The sequence below is a fragment of the Fusarium solani genome (genome assembly GCF_023522795.1).
Source record: "Fusarium solani strain SB1 chromosome Unknown bctg00000009, whole genome shotgun sequence".
NCBI classification, from domain to species: domain Eukaryota; kingdom Fungi; phylum Ascomycota; class Sordariomycetes; order Hypocreales; family Nectriaceae; genus Fusarium; species Fusarium solani.
Window position 1 is genome coordinate 2,374,886 of NW_027072144.1, and position 18,849 is coordinate 2,393,734.

Here is an 18,849-nt window from a genome sequence, read left to right on the forward strand (position 1 = left end):
CTAGCTTTCATCCCCTGGTGTATCCTGACCAGAGGGTAGGAGATTATCCGAGGCGTTTAGCCCAGCTTCTTTAGACGCCTTAAACAAATCGACCTCCATCTTCTTTGCCTCCTTCTCAAGATCCTCTATTGTATAGAGTCCCCCGAGTATAGTATCGAGGGCAGCGCCCTTGGCAAAAACAGCGAGCTCACTCGATTTCCAGACATCGATCTTATTTGATCGCCGCATTCGCCGGTGTGTCGAGAGTATGGTGAATATCAGAATAAATAGCGCTGTGATCTCCTCGAGGCAGTGTAAGGTTATCCAAGGCCACACCACTTTGTAGACTGTGGCGGATGATAGCATAGTGCCATCTCCTGTCACTTCGCCATCGGCACCGCGACGTAGAGCATTGCTCATACTTGCGGCAACGTTCTTGAAGATTGATTCGATGTCGTCGGTCTCCCAGAGCACCTTTGCTGTACTAGGGCGATAGTCCTCCCTTTGCCTCCCATCGCTGGAAGAAGCGGATAGGTAGAAGCCGTTGGGGATGACCCAATCTTCTACAGCTTGGGTGCAATTTTCTCTGTTCAGGCAGGTGGCGAAAAACGTCTGCATGTAGTAACTTATTCCATAAACGGCCGTGTCGGAAACATTCCATCCACTCGTTCCGTCAGCACTGCGAAGTCGTAGGTCTGATCGGCGTATGAATGAATCGTGAGGGTGGTAAGCCAGGCTCTTCAAGACTTTGTCTGATAGGCCGTCACTGGCCTGGAGGAGCGAGGTCAACGATGCCCAAGATTCCGGGTCCTCTCTACATCCTTCAGCTTCTCTGACGTGAAGCTCATCCGACTGTTGTTGTACGTTGCGTTCTCATAGCGCCGGGCGCAGTAATAAAGAGCACATTCCGAGGCCCTGATTCCAAAGGCTGGCCATGTGTCATTCGAGTCTGGGTCTGGCTTAGTGGCCACTTTGATGATTGTCTGCGCCCAAACGAGTGTGTCAATATCACTCATGACTACGGTCTTAGTAGGGTCTGCTGTGCCGCTCATTGTCATGTACACCATTCTCCGACTAGGGCCATACTGGTCGTCGATGTTGTTGAGAAATAGACCATTCGGTAGCGAATACTCGGTGCTATTCGGATCGATCTGTGCCAAGCTCTGATCGAACTGAAGGACATTGTAGAGGCCACCGTCGCTCAGTGTATTTGTCTCGAGGCGATCCGTTATGTTGGAGCACCTGCTGCACACCGACAACGACTCCCAGTCCTCAAAGACGCATTGAGCTCCCTGGCAGAAGAACGGAGTCTGCTGTTGAATTGCTTCGGCATCTGCCGAGAACCCAAATGCGATGGCAGCTTGCATCTCGAAGTCGGCGTTGGCATAGACATCGGGGCCACGCAAATCAACACGGCCATCCTCGTTCGCTATGTACAATCAATCAGTAAGCCACACTGCGTAGATTGGAAAAGAAAAGAAAAAACCCATACCCTGAACGCCAGACAGTCCAGCGAGACTGATTCCCCGAGAGTATCGTGATGCATACGGGATGCTGGCTTCACCAAAACTTTCTCTCTCGTCAAAACTAATTAATTTCTGCGCAAAGGGGTCCATGGCGACAGCTAGACACGTAGCTATAGCGCCAATCATGACTATAGTGCTAGAAAACACGTCAAACAAAGTTCTGTTAGGAGTAGGTCTAACAATAGACCCAAAGAGTCAAAACTCACCCACCGTGAAGGCGGCGGTGTTCTTTGTTATAGTTGAAGCCCGGCACGAGATGGGATAACCGAGTGAGAAGATTGTTGAAGCCCGGCCATAACTGAACTAGACGATCGCGAATGAAGTAAAGACAGAACCTGAGTATTAGCCGAAGACTCCCTTGAAGCCCACGGCTCGCGTCCGAGACTGCCTGAAAGTCATACAGACATCGTGACTCTTCAGAAAATAGAATCCAATTTTGCTGACTGAGACATGCTCCGAGAACCAAGAGTAAGAACACACCATTAGCAGTCGAGAGGGCAGATATTTTTGCGTTGAGAGTTTCGTCGTTGCCGTTTACGGGCTTCCCATTTGAACTCTTCAGCACGAACACCATACTACCGACCAAACCGATGGAAACAAGCATTGAGAAAAGCTGAAACCACCAAGGTTTGATGGACGATGAAAGAATTCGCCACATCTTCTTTCCGAGGCCATGGTGAATGATAGGTAAAGTTAGAGGAAGTAAAACATTCAGAGTTGAGTGTGTGAATATTGTAGAGCTAATCAAACAGGACTTCGGTCAACTGAAGTACCCTATATATGCCAACAAGGCAGCGTGGGGGAAAAGATCAGGCAATCCGGAATTCTGCACATTGAAGCGCTGTGGCGTCGTCGTAATTCTAATGAGTGCTGTTGGAGGTACGAAAATGGCGGCTATTGGATAGGAAGTCCTATGTAAATTTACTCCAGGTCTTAAAGCAGGCTGTATTTACATCAGGCTCTGCCATTCTCGCCTGCACTGAGACACGGGCTGGATATGGTACGCGCCTCGAGCGGCACGGCATTATTAGGAACTGCGTGTCTCAATCTGACCCCTACATGTGTATAGAAGTCTTCATGTTCAGTTCTGCTCTTTCTTTTGAGTGGACTATGTAGCCATATGTTATGTTAGCTTAATATCTAGGAGTTATGAAGAATTTCCACTGTCGTTAATCCATTTCACAAACCCCATCATGTGTTCGGGGAGCCGAGCCTCGCCAAAGAGAGACAACACAGGCACACGCAGCCGCCAAGTACTTGGCACATCTAAACGTACTTTGAGCCTTTATTTAAGAAAAAGAAACGAGAAACGGAGAGATTTTACTCCGAAATTACGTATTTGGCAACCCCCTCGCCGCGAGCTGAGCCTCCACAACTGTTCACCAAGCATTGGCATGCAGAAGGCGACAACTCGGATTGGATGTTTATTGTTGCCTCAAGTTCAGCTGCCTCTTGGCTATTGACTTGGCCCTGCATCCTGTTATTGTATATTCCGCATTTTCTTCTCCATGTCTCGGCAACCAAGTGTCCAATACCCGTAGGAGGGCCAACAGCTTCTCCTCCTCACAAGCACCACCCTGCAGGCCGCCACCCAGACTCGAATCCCAACCGAGACCGGCGTCATCTCGGAACTGCCGTTGCAGAGCCTCGGTGTCGGCAGGTTTATCGGCGTTTTCGCTGTTCGCGGGTGGTTTGGAGGGGCTTGCCAAGATAGACCAAAAACAACCAACAATCTTTCTTTTTCGAGGAAGTTGAGGTGGCGGCGGCAGCGTCGACCTGTGGTGACATTGTGTGCAAATGTCTGACAGCGGCACTATACGTGGCTGCCTGGTGCACGGTCGATGCCTCTCCTCTCCCTCCCTCATGTCCAAATACGAGTCAGACAAAAAATCCTGTTGTGATGATCCATCTCTTATCGGACACCATTCAGGTAGTCATTTCGCAATATCTACCGCAGCCGCATACATCCCAGTCGGGAAGGCCCATTCGATGGTGTTGGCCCCATTATTTTGCGGCCCCGACTTCTTTCCTCAGAATGAAGGCTCGTCCGTCGGGCGCGCTGGCTTGACCTTCTCTCGAACAAACGCAAATTCATTCGCCCAGTGTGTCCCATATTAAATTACCCTTACTCAAGAATGCACGCAGGAAACGCAGTGCGTTTCCCTTTTCTAACCAATTAGCGTCTAGAATTTCCGCCCCGTATTTCCCCCTCTAGAAACGCAGTGTGTTTCTCACAGAGCGCTAATAAAATCAGAAAACCAAAAACGTGAAACGCGTCGCGTTTCCGTCTTCTGACCCCTGTTGAATTTAATGACTTCGCAACTCCAGAACTAAATAACAACATTCATCATCATTAGCACGAGAATACTTGCATGTCTGATGGGTTGGGGTTGCGACATGCAAAAGGCGCTACGCCCTGAATGACTATGTCTGAAAGGAATGCCCCTTAAACGACATTGCCACACAACGGCCTGGTGAGGCATCTGCCGTAGTCCCCTATTAACAGAGCCACCACGCATTCTTTCGTCTCGGGCTCCTGGTCGGCAAGTTAAACCACCTTCGAAGCCTCATCACTAACCATCAGAATATCATGGTTTGCTATGGCCCCGCCGGGGCGACGCCCTGCCTGGGCTCGCTTATCTAGAAGCAGTATCTTTGACTCTAGTCACGGGTCAGCACGCCATATGTCCTTCCGACGACCAGTGTAGGCCAACTATTTTGCGCCATTATCTCCCATCAATCAGCTCTTATCCATATTTTTGCCCCAACAGCTTCACGCTTTCTCTGCGGTCTACCTCGATCCTGCTCGATCTCCTGAATTAGCAACACATCCACAGCGCTCCATGCCCCCACATCAACAACGACTTGGGGTGGCGGCTAATTACAGACATGGACGCCGAGACGACGGGTGAACCCGCATTTGCGACTGGCAACCGCCATGCTACTGCCGGCTGCTATGCTCATTAGCGAAAAGCTGGGGAGGCGTTTCCGAAAGAAGCAATCGGAGCCGATAACGTTAATTTTTAGTGCTGTTTCCTTGGTGCAGTCCCCTTGGAGCTGTCTTGTGGATGGTCAGGGGTAAGCTACCCGCCCGACATGATCTGACAACCGGCCGTGGACACATGGAGTCAAATCGTGCCAGCTTGTTCTCACCTCTCTCCCTCACCTGCTTTGCTTTGTACTTTCCACTCCCAACACGGCAGAGCTCTGCGATTGACCTGGCGCAGCTGCACATCCCATTACTTGGCAACCCTACTGGCTTCATCAGCTGCGCCGAGCTGCAGGGGTCTTTTTCAGCTGCTGACGCTTCCCTTCCCCGCACGAGAAATCCCGCAGATGTTGCTGCCCAAGTTGTCAGTCGTGACGCTCCATCGTCATCCCGACTCATTGATTGGGGCAGAAGCCGCCTCGATAATACGATGATAACCCGCAGCAAGACCAAGGTATCCTATTGTCGGTGAAGATAGCGCAGAGCTTGTTTGAGAAAACGAAATCCAAGGCCAGAAGGTTGTTGCAAGCCTCTCCCCAAGAATCTGCCTCGGCAGCCACACCTTCGCAAACGCTGTCTCAGCCTGCATCCCAACTAACCACTCGACCGACATTTCAGCCAACCTCTTCTCCACCTACCTCACGGATTCCGATACCTCGTTGCTGCCGAGTCCACAAGAGCGACTTTGGAACCATGCCTATGACGAGCTCAAAGCTGGCGAAAACTGATCAAAGCGTACGAGAGGTTCTTACCAGCTGGACTCTCACATACACCCATTTGTTCACCGTTGAACTCGGCTCTCGGAGGAATCGGGGCGTCGGCTTGAGGAACATCTGACCAGACGAGATGCATATTCAGCCGCTCCTTGACAAGGATCTCCCCACTTCGTAGTGTCTGGTGATGCAGCGAACGCGGCGCGGCGACATGGGCAGACCCGCAATCCAGAGCCAGGGCCTGCATGCTGATGAGCCGCTGCTGGTCGAGCTCCTTCTCAACACAGGCCGTGACATATTGACGCTTCCTTGCGGCACGAAGCGGGCAACAGCGATAGGGGCCGGTCGCGATCGCGTTGGAATGCGTCCTTAGCATGTTCGTTCTCACGTTTGAGAAGCTGGATGGAGAATGGAGAACTCTGTTAGCAGAGCATTCGATATGTTGCTCAACCAGATCATACCTGCCGAGCGGAGGCGATGTCTATCGGTGCATGAGACATTGTTAGGCATGGTTAGTGAAGCGCACGATACCCAACCCGCCATGGCACACTGGAACGACGTTTATTGGCCGAGGCATGCTGATTCACCTGCAAGTACGCGCTCAGTTGTGAAGTCTTTATCGGTCTCGATACGCTCAGAACATTTCGTCACTTGTGTCGTCTTTCCCTGATTGGCCGCAGAGTGCTTTGACCAGATGATCTGGCCGAGAAGGGTAGAAATTGTTGGCTGGAGGAAGGTGACATTGCGAAGTGGTTTCCCAGCCTCGCCTAATCCCGGTGCAGCGACCAACATGGCGCTTTCACTGCCTCCACCGAATGCGGCTGCGGCCGCACGCTCCTTCATCTCATTGGAGGGCCTGATGAGTCTCAGTCTCTACCTCTGGTGACTTTCCCACCCACTCATTTGTTTGGCTTAGCTTCCTGCTCATCACCGTCCCAAGATGCTGCCCACTTCGCAACAGCGGAATGGCACCCGTCTACTATCTTGAATGGCTACATCATGGGCAAAGCTAAGCTGAACAGGGCATAGACGCTTGTTGAATTGGAGCGGCTGGTAAGGTGCTGGAGCGGAACATGACTTGTTTCAGCCCATAGTAGCCCTTCTATTCGTCTACGCAATGCAGACGCTGAAGTGACACCGAGGGCTAAGCCACATCCGTTGCGACAATGCCCCAGCCCAGAAGTATTCAATCCCTTACCTAAGCTGGAAAGCTGACAAGTTACGACAGAGCGCAATAAAGAGGCAGACGCCGCTGCCGCCGGCAAAAGGATGCCTTTGACATTCAGCTGGCCTTGACGTCTCGTCGCCCAGTTTTCCTTTTTGCTTCCCCGCGAGGCTCTGATAACTCGTTAGATCCGCGATCATCTTATCCCTAATCTCCATCGCCCGCGACCTAGGTGGTCTTGTCGGCAACGAACGAAGGCCATCATTTGCCCCCGAAATATCCCCGACTCTCAACTTCGTGGTAGAATATCCGCCAGGGACATCCGCATCCCTGGCCGAAACGTCCCCATAACTTTCCCCTCGGTACTCATTGAAACCCAGTGGAGAATCGCTCAGACGTACGACCTCCCATGTATGAGTAGTTGAATAACAATTCACAGTGATTGCAGGTGACCGAATTCCTTCCCGATTCCCGTCTACCCGAGCCTCGAAAGACCCGCAACCCGAAGAGGGAAATGGATCCACTCAGCATCATTGCGTCCACAATCGCAATCGTCGAAGCCGTCTCGTCGACGTATAAGGCGATTCAACACCTCAGAGGCCTCCCAGATGAGTTCAAAGAAGTGAACCAGAGTCTCCCTCTCGCGCAAGATACTCTGGCTCTGGCCCGCGATCATCTCCAAGGCCTGGCCCTGGATGACTCATCTAAAAAGGCCATCCAGCCTGTGGTCAGTGGCTGCGAAGAGAGAGCCAAATTGCTGCAGGACATCTTCGAGAAAGTCGAAAAAGGGGCGAAGAATTCAAAGGATGGATCTGTGCTCGACTTCTATCGCACCTCTCTGCTCCGCTTGGGCAAAGCACACAGGGTGGAGACACTGATGCGAGGCATCTTGAGAGACTTGGATGCATTAGCTACCAACCAGTTGTTCAAGACGGCAACGCAGAGCCAGACGGCCCAGCTGAAGGAGGCGATTGATCAGCTGTCGAACGTGGAGTCATCTGTGCCAGACTCGGAATTTGACAGTCCCTGGACAAACTCTCAGCATATCGCCTCCGGGGGAACGGGCTATCAGTCTAATATTACTGGCCAAGATCATAAAATCGTCTCTGGGAGTGGCCAGCAGTATATTGTCTCTGGAAGTGGGCATACTATGAACTTCGGTACGAAATGACAAGATCCATAGATAGATTCATTACCAATAGACTGACCTTTCCTCCTCTGCAGGTCAATCCAGTGAAAGGCCCAAGACTCGGATCCTCCAGACCCTCCATACCTCGCCGTATCTGGATAGAAAGAACAGGAATCCAGATCGGGTCCCAGGGACGTGTGAGTGGTTCGTACGTCATGACCACTTTCAGCAATGGCGAGAAAGCAAATCGTCAAATATCCTCTGGGTGTCCGCAAATCCTGGTTGCGGAAAATCCGTCTTAGTAAAACATCTGGTGGACTCTGAGCTTCCGACTACAAAATCCAGAACGACCTGCTATTTCTTCTTCAAGGACGACTTCGAGGATCAGAGGACAGCGACAAGCGCTCTCAGCTGCATCCTACATCAGGTCTTCACACAAAAAGAGATCCTTTTCTCTGACAAGATTGTCAAGCGGTTCGAAGACTATAGAACGCATCTTACCACCTCGTTTGATGAACTTTGGGAAGTCCTGGTTATGACTTCACAGGACAACAATGCTGGCGAGTTAGTCTGCATTCTTGACGCATTCGACGAATGCGAAGACCAACAGCGGGACAAGTTTGTCAAAGCCCTGCGCAAACTCTATGGCACAGAAAATGACACGAAAAACAACGCCAACTTGAAGTTTCTCGTAACCAGTCGGCCCTATGACAAAATCAGACTGGGCTTCCAGCCTGTCATTCATCTGGAGGGGAAAGCGAGGCAGAGATATCGAAGATTGCCAAAGAGGTCGATGTCTACATAGACTACAGGGTCTCTGACATCCGAGATAGTCTGCCTCTCAAACCAGACGAAGCACAGCTGCTCTTGAATGAGCTACGGAGTGTCCCTAACCAGACCTACCTATGGGTATATCTCACCCTAGATTTGATCGAAAGCGACATCAGCATCGACAAGGCCAAGATACGCAATGTCACTTCCTCACTTCCACGAACGGTCGATGGCGCGTACGAAAGGATTCTAGCTAAGAGTAGCGATGCCAAAGAAGCCAAAAAACTGCTGCATATTATCGTCGCGGCAGCACGACCCTTGACTCTGGCAGAAATGGACCTAGCGTTGGCTCTTCGAGAAAATCACAGGTCCTATAAAGACCTGGACGACAGGCCAGAGGCGCGCTTCCGCAAGTATGTCACAGACCTCTGCGGTCTCTTCGTAACCATCACAGACTCGAAGATCTATCTTCTTCACCAGACCGCGAAAGAATTCTTGGTCCCGAACGACGATTCAGATTCTCGAGGGGACCAGGACAGTCAGCTCAGATGGAAATCCTCGCTCCAGCCACCAGAGTCCCATCGCATTCTTTGCCAGATCTGTATCTGGCACCTCCTCTTTACTGAGTTTGAGACTCACCCCCTGGATGAAAATTTGGACGGGAAAGTATCCCACTACCTCTACGATCACATTTTCCTTGACTACTCTGCTACAAACTGGACTACCCACTTGCGAGCGTCAGGTATCGAAGGCGACGAAGTCAGGGAATCACTGTGGCGGATCTGTGATGCGAGCTCGGGACGTTGTCGGACCTGGTTCAGGATCTACTGGGCGAGCACACATACGGGTATTCCTCAGGGTTTCACAACTCTCATGATTGCCTCATATTTCGGACTTGAACAAATTGTAAAGCATCAGCTTGACATAGACGAGGTTAAAGTGGATTCCAGAGATGGGACTTATCAGCGTTCGGCGCTCTCTTGGGCTTCAGAGAACGGATTTAACGGTGTCGTGGAGATGTTGATCAAGGGCCCTAAGATGATTGGGTTGAAAAACATCGCCAAACTGTGGTTTTCGAGGGGCGCGGAAGTTGACGCAAGAGATATGCATGGTCGAACGCCGCTATCATACGCCGCTTGGAATGGCCACATGGCCGTCGTACAGCGGCTGGTCAAGGCAGGAGCCCGCGTCGACTCAAAGGATAAGATTGGAGGGACGCCAGTATCCTATGCCCTTTGCAGTGGACAGGAGGCTGTAGCCGACCGACTAATGAAAGGTGCCCAGGTCGAATCAGTGGACAAGATTAGGCGGGAACTACTCTTGTCAGCTGCCGAGAAGGGTCACGAGGCTGTCATCGAGCGACTGCTTGAACATGGCGCCGACAAGGAGGCGGCGGATAGCACTGGCCGGGCGCCGCTATCATATGCCGCCGAGGGCGGGCACGCAGCCGTTGCACGATTGTTGCTGGACAAAGGCGCCGACAAGGAGGCGATGGATAGCGCTGGCCGGACCCCGCTATCATATGCCGCTGAGGGCGGGCACGCAGCCGTTGCACGATTGTTGCTGGACAAAGGCGCTGATGCGAAGACGACGGATAGCGCTGGCCAAACACCATTAGCTCGTGCCATTGACAACGGGTCTACGGATATTATTAGGATACTGCTAGAAAGAGGCGCGAAAGTGAACTACTCATACAGTGTCCAGGTGAGTGATCCGGCACTGAACTTGGGAGATAAATCAATGATTGACGGTCTTGTCTCTACTTGTCGCAGAATGTAAGTAAATATGATCTACTCTGATCTTTGTATGAGTTGCTGATGATGCTGCCTTTGGCTGTTGTAGCGAGTAAGTGAATATGATCTACTCGGATCTTTATATGGATTGCTGATGATGCTGCCTTTGGCTGTTGTAGATTGTAAGTTAATATGGTCCATTTTGATCTTTGTATGGGTTGCTGATGATGCTGCCTTTTGGCTGTTATAGCGAGTAAGTGAATATGATCCACTCTGATCTTTGTATGAGTTGCTGATGATGCTGCCTTTGGCTGTTGTAGCGAGTAAGTAAATATGATCTACTCTGATCTTTGTATAGATTGCTGATGATATTGCCTTTGGCTGTTGTAGGATGTAAGTGAATATGATCTACTCTGATCTTTGTATGGATTGCTGATGATGCTGCCTTTGGTTGTTGTAGCGAGTAAGTGAATATGATCTACTCTGATCTTTGTATGAGTTGCTGATGATATTGACTTTGGCTGTTGTAGCTTGTAAGTCAATGTGGTCTACTCTGATCTTTGTATAGATTGCTGATGATGCTGCCTTTGGCTGTTGTAGCTTGTAAGTCAATATGATCTACTCGGATCTTTGTATGGGTTGCTGATGATGCTGCCTTTGGCTGTTGTAGCTTGTAAGTCAATGTGATCTAATCTGATCTTTGTATAGATTGCTGATGATGCTGACTTTTGGCTGTTGTAGGAGGTAAGTTAATAATATGATATACTCTGATCTTTGTATGGATTACTGATGATACTGCCTTTGGCTGTTGCAGCTTGTGAGTGAATATGATTTGTTTTGATCTTTGTATGGATTGCTGATGGTGCTGCCTTTGGCTGTTGTAGAATGTAAGTTAATATGATCTACTCGGATCTTTATATGGATTGCTGATGATGCTGCCTTTGGCTGTTGTAGCGAGTAAGTAAATATGATCTACTCTCATCTTTGTATGGGTTGCTGATGATGCTGCCTTTGGCTGTTGTAGATTGTAAGTGAATATGATCCACTCTGATCTTTGTATGGATTGCTGATGATGCTGCCTTTGGCTGTTGTAGCTTGTAAGTCAATATGATCCACTCTGATCTTTGTATGGGTTGCTGATGATGCTGCCTTTGGCTGTTGTAGGATGTAAGTTAATAATATGATCTACTCTGATCTTTGTATGGATTGCTGATGATATTGACTTTGGCTGTTGTAGATTGTAAGTTAATATGATCCACTCTGATCTTTGTATGGGTTGCTGATGATGCTGCTTTTGCCTGTTGTAGTATGTAAGTGAATATGGTCTATTATAATCTTTATATGGATTACTAATGATATTGCCTTTGGCTGTTGTAGGGTGTAAGTGAATATGATCTACTCTGATCTTTATATGGATTGCTGATGATGCTGCCTTTGGCTGTTGTAGTTTGTGAGTGAATATGATTTGTTTTGATCTTTGTATGGATTGCTGATGATGCTACCTTCGGCTGTTGTAGGAGGTAAGTTAATATGATCTACTTTGGTCTTTGTATGGGTTGCTGATGATGTTGCCTTTGGCTGTTGTAGGATGTAAGTTAATATGATCTACTCTGATCTTTGTATAGATTGCTGATGATGCTGCCTTTGGCTGTTGTAGGATGTAAGTTAACATGGTCTATTCTGATCTTTGTATGGATTGCTGATGATGCTGCCTTTGGCTGTTGTAGTTTGTGAGTGAATGTGATCTACTTTGATCTTTGTATAGATTGCTGATGGTGCTGCCTTTGGCTATTGTAGCGAGTAAGTAGATATGATCTACTTTGATCTTTGTATGGGTTGCTGATGATGCTGCCTTTGGTTGTTGTAGGATGTAAGTTAATATGATCTACTCTGATCTTTGTATGGGTTGCTGATGATGCTGCCTTTGGCTGTTGTAGGATGTAAGTTAATATGATCTACTTTGATCTTTGTATGGGTTGCTGATGATGTTGCCTTTGGCTGTTGTAGCAAGTAAGTGAATATGATCTACTCTGATCTTTGTATAGATTGCTGATGATGCTGCCTTTGGCTGTTGTAGGATGTAAGTTAACATGGTCTATTCTGATCTTTGTATGGATTGCTGATGATGCTGCCTTTGGCTGTTGTAGTTTGTGAGTGAATGTGATCTACTCTGATCTTTGTATGAGTTGCTGATGATATTGACTTTGGCTGTTGTAGCTTGTAAGTCAATGTGATCTACTCTGATCTTTGTATAGATTGCTGATGATGCTGCCTTTGGCTGTTGTAGCTTGTAAGTGAATATGACCCACTCTGATCTTTGTATGGGTTGCTGATGATGCTGCCTTCGGCTGTTGTAGGGAGTAAGTGAATATGATCTACTCTGATCTTTGTATAGATTGCTGATGATATTGACTTTGGCTGTTGTAGCTTGTAAGTTAATGTGGTCTACTTTGGTCTTTGTATAGATTGCTGATGATGCTGCCTTTGGCTATTGTAGCTTGTGAGTGAATATGATCCACTCTGATCTTTGTATGGATTGCTGATGATGCTGCCTTTGGCTGTTGTAGGATGTAAGTGAATATGATCTACTCTGATCTTTGTATAGATTGCTGATGATATTGCCTTTGGCTGTTGTAGGATGTAAGTTAATATGATCTACTCTGATCTTTGTATGGGTTGCTGATGATGCTGCCTTTGGCTGTTGTAGGATGTAAGTTAATATGATCTATTCTGACCTCTGTATGGGTTGCTGATGATGCTGCCTTTGGTTGTTGTAGCTTGTAAGTCAATATGATCCACTCTGATCTCTGTATGGATTGCTGATTATGCTGTCTTTGGCTGTTGTAGCGAGTAAGTCAATATGATCTACTCTCATCTTTGTATTTTTTACTGATGATGCTGCCTTTGGCTGTTGTAGCGAGTAAGCGTAAACCGCAATTGCATGTATTCTAATATGTTTGAATTATGTGCTAATGCTCGGCGCCCCTTTCTTCTACGCAGGTCAGTACACCCTTGTCCCTGTAAACCAACCTCATTGCAAACGAGACCATCAGTCACCTCTATTGCGGGCAATTGAAACCTCAAATCCCGAAGCTGTAGCCCTACTACTCGAACACGGTGCTCGGGAAACCTCAAATCCCAAATTTCTCTACCGATCTCCCCCTCACACCCCTCTCCTTGGCTGAGGGGATTGGTAATGAAACCATCATCCAGATGTTAAGAACCCGGCTTCGCGACTTGGTAGGACCCCCGAAATTGACATAGCCAACCCACGCTCCGTCTGCTAACGGCACACAGGAGACCGGTCCCCTACGGGGTCCGCCAATGCCTTTTCGGAACGAGCCGAGCCCTTGAGAGGCCGACCGTGTTGCGGTTACAGAGATTGGTGGATTATCAAAGTTGAGCTTCGGGTTGCGGGTTGGCACGTGTGTTCGGAAAGGGTAAGAAACGCAATTTAATCAGCCAAAAATCAGCCACAATGATATAGAAAATAAAAATTAGATGAGTAGATGGATAAAAGTCTATTTTATTTGATCAAAGCAAATCTCAATATTATAATGCATTTCATAAGCTTTTTGTCCTTCATTTAAGTCAACAGCATGAATGTACAGGGTAAGTGCAAACCTATGCTTGTCAGATTGCGGGACGAACGCTATCCCTGTCGGATCTCTACGGGCCAATCATAATCTGTTTATATTGAACCGAACCCCTGTCATATCCACATCTGTGATAAGATAAGATAAGATAAAACTTGACCCGGATCGCCATTATATTAACCCGATAAGTAGGCCCTCCCCCTTTCCCCGCTGATATAGGGAGTAGTTTTATTGGGGTTGCCTCACGTGATGACCACACTGCACAATAGACTTCCCGGCTCGGAAGGTTCACTGAGGGGTTTTCTTCCCTCCTGCAACTGCCTCACGGGGAGTCAATTGCTCGCCTCGGCAGTGTCTCGTCATCTCTCACGCAGTCAAGACTCGACTTTCACCCCCCCACCTTCCCTCTGTATGTAGCACTACTACAATATACAGACACTTGCCTCCCTACGAGGGAGCGCGGACGGGCCCTCTCTGACGCTGCGGTCTAACACGCTTACGCATAAGACCGCAGTGACAGGTGACCCGTTGCGGCCAAACTACACACACTCTGTCCCTCTTGACTGCGTGAGGTCACCAATAAAGTAAGTAAATAGTTCGCGGTGGCAAGTAAGTAAGGATTTCGTTAGTAAGTAAGTAAGTAAGCCTGAAAATTTTACTTACTTTACTTATGTAGAACGCTGCTTCAGATTGTCCTCGGGTTCCCACGTCCAGTCTTTCTTGCTGTCGAACCCTTCCCACTTAACCAAAAATTTGAGAATACCCTAGAAAGACGTCAGCCACATACGCGGCCAAGTCATACGCAGCATGCTCACATCGTTGTCGATGACGTGGTTCTTGATCGTCTCTACATTGAAACTGAGACATGAGTAACTTATGAAAGCTCGTTGCAGACAAGCAACTCACAATTCATCCTCGAATTCGTCGTCACCTTCCTCTTCATCACCGTCGTCCGTTGTGACGCCGTTGGGAGCTTCGACTTTGTCCCGGTCGGCAACCGACAATGCGCTGTTTGAGGTTGATCTTTGGCTCTCTTGAGTGAGGGCCATAGGCTTGGTCTGATTCGGACATTTGTCGTCGCGGAGTGCTGCAGAACATTAGCTCTCGTCTTGTCCAGGATGCGACAGGAGCTGGCGTTGCGTTGGGGGGATTGGGTTTTTAGAGCGCAGACGCGACGCCCTCTCTATCTTTGTGGCTAAATGTTTGGGAGGAGCCGATGAAAGTGGTGGTAAGAAGGCAGAATTTTACCTGCAGGCATCCTGGAGACCTATGAACTGTGCGGCTCTGGAAATATTGCGGTGCCTCCCCCAGGTGAACTCTGAATACGTCGGTTTGTTATTTCTCAATAGTCCAGGCCTGGGTAGGCCGTTTCCGGAGCAACGTAACCTTATACACCAACACCCTGATACCATCATGAACAAAGATGCTTCGCGACCCTATTGAAGAGGCACGACTTATCTTCGGCAGCACGAATTCCCACAAGCCAGGTTTATCGACTTTGTCCATGCCAGCAACGATAGCGGCGATGGCAAAAGCCACGCCCTGCTCTCGCTACGGGCACTCGACGACGGAGGCATCGACTACGCGACAGCCCACATAGCGGGTGGAGTTTCGGCTGCGAACCGATGGGACGGCTTCTTTTCTCGAGACAGGCACAGGACCCAAGAGGTTGAAAGACCTCAAGGCGAGGTTCTACGCCATAATCGACACTTCTAACATCTCCCTTCAGCCTCTACAGACAAACCGTATCCTGTCCTCACACGTTTCAACGACTGGCGTTTTTTCACAATGCCCTGCCTCCGGTATGGACCAGGCTCCAACGAAAGCTGTCCTCTCTAGGGCAAACAACTCCTTCTTCCGTTTTAGGATTGCCTACGGCTGAAGCCAAGCGGCTTGTAACGCTTGAGGCGATTGCGAGTATCAATAGCAAAGCGCCCAAGACTTCAGCCGTCCTACTGGTCTATGAGGTAGAGATGCCGAAAGTTTCGCTATCAAATGCAAAGGGAAGGTCGCTTAAAGCTTCGTGTCCACTAATAATATGTAAATTCTGAGCTAGAGCGTTAAGATCCTTCTTGCAGAATGTTGCCGGCGCGCCGCGACCAGCACATTGGACTTCGGCCGGCATGACATTGCTTCTCGGCGGTAGCGCCTGGAGCGAGAAGAAGCTCGATTATCTCGACATTGCCAGTACAAGAACACGAAGGACACGTGAAAGCTGGCTGTGGAATAAAAGCGACGTGCCGGTACGCTAACGAAACAGTGGCCGGAACGGGGACAGCACGGCTCTCCCTCGCTCTACCAATGATGGCTCTGAACCACGACGGACATCTGATCCTGATGGCGCCGACGATACCGGTGATTTTGCCCAGCGGGCCCACTGCCAGAATAACATTGTCGGCCCAGCCCATAGCTTTGCTCATGAGCTGCATGGTGACCCTTTCCCCGAAGAGGGCCAGCAGCCTAGATGCAACGTCCCGTCAGTACACGGGTGGCACCAGGCCAACTGCGGCACGTACGGAGCTAGGTCGGTGAACAGGGGGTTGGAGAAATCATCGCCGGCATCCGCGGTGACGCACGGCACGAGGCAGGCTCCGATGAGGAGCTGCAAGTTGTTCGGCGGCCAGCATTTGGCGCTGGAAGAGTCTGATTAAGATATTGGTGCTTGTATAGGTGTTTTCTCATTCTTCAATGCTCTCGGTTCGAGAGTAGCCGTGGTTTGGACGTGCGATTATCACTCGACGTCCAGTCTTGTAATCTTGGGGTGCCCAATTCTAACCCAATGTTGCCGCACCCCTAATCCTCAGTCGGCTGGCCTAACTCCCTAGGCAGTGCCCGCGATTCTCAAAATTCAGGGCGCCTGTGAGTTTGGGGCTGCTCGTCATATCTGGCTTGTCACACGCGTGGGCCGAGATGGATACGGTCCAGTGCGATTGACCGCCTGAGGAGAATATGGGCTGCGGAGCACCGGACGAATGATAAGAGAGAAACGACTTGCCGGCATGATGGCGGCAGCCACGTTGAACAGCAGTCGAGGGTTTCAGCACAAGAATCTGTCACAAAGGGAGCTGACAAGCAGGGTGGGGGACACCAGGCGGCAAGAAAAAGTAGCACCGCACGAGGACAGTTGGCCCGCATTTATGCATGCTGATCAGACAGAAACGAAGACGTGAATGGACTATTGCTTGAGCAGCTGAGGGTACAAATCAAGACCCACTGGCCTGCGAAGTGTGACAAGGCGTAAGACAGGGGAAACGCGGCGATCACGTCTGGGGGCGCACTTTCAATGGTCAACGCGTCAAGCTTCAGAATGGCCAGTCATGGGGCTCTGTCATGATTATCCGATGACAGTTAAGGTAAGGTCCGAGAACATCTCGCGCCGAGTCGTGCTTCGCGCAATCCAAACTGGATTGGGGCCGTCTTCAAATGGTTCGGCCAGCCAGCGGCGTGAATGACGATACGAGACCTGCCAACCGGGACACGAATATTATGCTTCCAATGTGTTCAGCCTATTGTAATTCGATTTTCTTGATCTCAATGCATCGAAAAAGGAATGGAGGGAACATCGGTACATGTTTTGAGGTCCTAAGCTCGGCTTTATCCTAAACTTGAGACTTATTTTCTCCGGCAGGGCCTGCCACGTCTCAAAGAGTTTGTTGTTACAATTTATTGTGATGCGTGGCATGAGCCACTTGATCGGCTCGATTGTAAAAATGGAAGAAAGTTTACTGGATGATTACTCTACAGGGAGATAATCAAAATAAATCCGGCCTACACACCTGTTCTTTCTAACCAAGGACAACAATGATGGTGACCGGGAGAGTCTCATCGTCCTGGGCGGGCTGCAATGCGTCTTCCAAAAGCAGCTGCCGGAAATGCCCAAGAGCTACATCGCGCGCCTCGTCTACGATAGAGTTCACATGTCCATCGCCATTGTGAGAAAGCCACTAGCAGTAGTAGGTGGCATCACGTACCGGCCGTTCAAGCACCGCAAGTTCGTCAATATTGTCTTCTGCGCCGTCTTGTCAGACGAGCAGGCCAAGGGGTGCGGGGCGCACCTCATGTCGCATCTGAAGGATTACATCAAGGCATCATCGGATACGATGCATCTCCTGACCTATGCCGACAACTTGGCCATCCCCTATTTCAAGAAACAGGCTTATACAAAGGAGATCACGTTGGATGACTCAATTTGGAAGGGGTGTATAAAAGACTATGAGGGCGGAACTCTTATGCAGTGCTCTATGCTCCCAAGGATTCGCTACCTAGAGGTAGGCCGCATGCTCCTCAAGCAGAAGAAATGCGTCCGTGCCAAAATGCGGGCTTTTAGTAAGAGCCACGTGGTCCATCAACCTCCGAAACAGTGGGAGAACGGCCTCGCTCCCATTGACCCCCTATCCATCTACGCAATCCGGGCGTCGGGTTGGTTACCTGAGATGGACGAGCTGGCTAGGCAATCCCGCCACGGTCCGAACTACAAGCAGCTGCTACATCTCCTAATGACCTCCAGAACCATCAATCATCGTGGCCATTCCGGCAGCCTGTCAGCGAGGACGACGTCGCCGACTATTACGAAGTCATCAAGGCACCAATGGACCTCAGTACTATGGAGGCCAGGCTGGAAGCGGAGCAATACATGACACCTGAGGATTTCATTAAAGACGCCCGGCTCATCTTCGAGAACTGCCGGCAATTCAATGACGAGAATTCGCTGTATGCGAAGTGTGCCAACAAGTTAGAGAAGTACATGTGGCAGCAGATACGCACGATCTCGGAATTGTCCCATTTGGAGTAGTATGATAGCTTGACTTGGTTAACTTGAGGCACCATGGATAACTTTTCCTTCTGCGAGCCTGCGAGCGTAGACTGTACGCAATCCCCGCCTCCCTTTTCTGCCAATGCAGCGGCTTCAAGCATGGCCAACCGAGATCCTTAAGGGAACATTGATGACTGGGAAGAGCCTCTTCGGCAATTACTCACAGGCTGGTCAGATGGACAGGAGTGGTTACTAGATATGGATGCGGTACGAGCGACAGTCACATTCGCGATTGCCGCGGGTCGCTTCGATCCGAGACAATCCAGATCTCGCTAACTCACTAAACATATTAATGCTAGTGCATGAGACAATGACTCAGCCTGATCTGTGGTGGCAGCATCAGCCCCAGCTTGCCTCTCGTCTAGCAAGCTGCTAAAAGTTATCAGAATCGTGTTTTCCCATCGACTGATCGCCGTGTATGGAGGGAAGCCCTCT

The 18,849-nt window shown here is 49.6% G+C and overlaps 5 protein-coding genes across 5 annotated transcripts; 1 reads left to right on the forward strand and 4 right to left on the reverse strand.

The window, feature by feature from the left end:
• On the reverse strand, positions 1 to 1,595 carry MRS44_013789 (uncharacterized protein; the record flags this gene model as incomplete). The annotated part of the gene is made up of 3 exons (XM_065617232.1): positions 1 to 750; positions 798 to 1,408; positions 1,472 to 1,595. The coding sequence occupies 3 exons, from the start codon at positions 1,593 to 1,595 to the stop codon at positions 1 to 3; spliced, it is 1,485 nt and encodes a 494-aa protein (XP_065473304.1).
• Positions 1,596 to 5,108: 3,513 nt separating this feature from the next.
• Positions 5,109 to 6,572, reverse strand: MRS44_013790 (uncharacterized protein; the record flags this gene model as incomplete). Its single annotated transcript, XM_065617233.1, has 4 exons — positions 5,109 to 5,218; positions 5,262 to 5,688; positions 5,805 to 6,063; positions 6,406 to 6,572. 4 exons carry the CDS (start codon positions 6,570 to 6,572, stop codon positions 5,109 to 5,111), a joined length of 963 nt encoding a protein of 320 aa, XP_065473305.1.
• Positions 6,573 to 14,269: 7,697 nt separating this feature from the next.
• Positions 14,270 to 14,859, reverse strand: MRS44_013791 (uncharacterized protein; the record flags this gene model as incomplete). Its single annotated transcript, XM_065617234.1, has 4 exons — positions 14,270 to 14,365; positions 14,417 to 14,459; positions 14,508 to 14,688; positions 14,850 to 14,859. 4 exons carry the CDS (start codon positions 14,857 to 14,859, stop codon positions 14,270 to 14,272), a joined length of 330 nt encoding a protein of 109 aa, XP_065473306.1.
• Positions 14,860 to 15,661: 802 nt separating this feature from the next.
• MRS44_013792 (uncharacterized protein) lies at positions 15,662 to 16,602 on the reverse strand (the record flags this gene model as incomplete). The annotated part of the gene is made up of 3 exons (XM_065617235.1): positions 15,662 to 16,061; positions 16,118 to 16,244; positions 16,500 to 16,602. 3 exons carry the CDS (start codon positions 16,600 to 16,602, stop codon positions 15,662 to 15,664), a joined length of 630 nt encoding a protein of 209 aa, XP_065473307.1.
• Positions 16,603 to 17,473: 871 nt separating this feature from the next.
• MRS44_013793 (uncharacterized protein) lies at positions 17,474 to 18,393 on the forward strand (the record flags this gene model as incomplete). The annotated part of the gene is made up of 2 exons (XM_065617236.1): positions 17,474 to 17,869; positions 18,052 to 18,393. The coding sequence occupies 2 exons, from the start codon at positions 17,474 to 17,476 to the stop codon at positions 18,391 to 18,393; spliced, it is 738 nt and encodes a 245-aa protein (XP_065473308.1).
• Between the last annotated feature and the right edge of the window lie 456 nt (positions 18,394 to 18,849).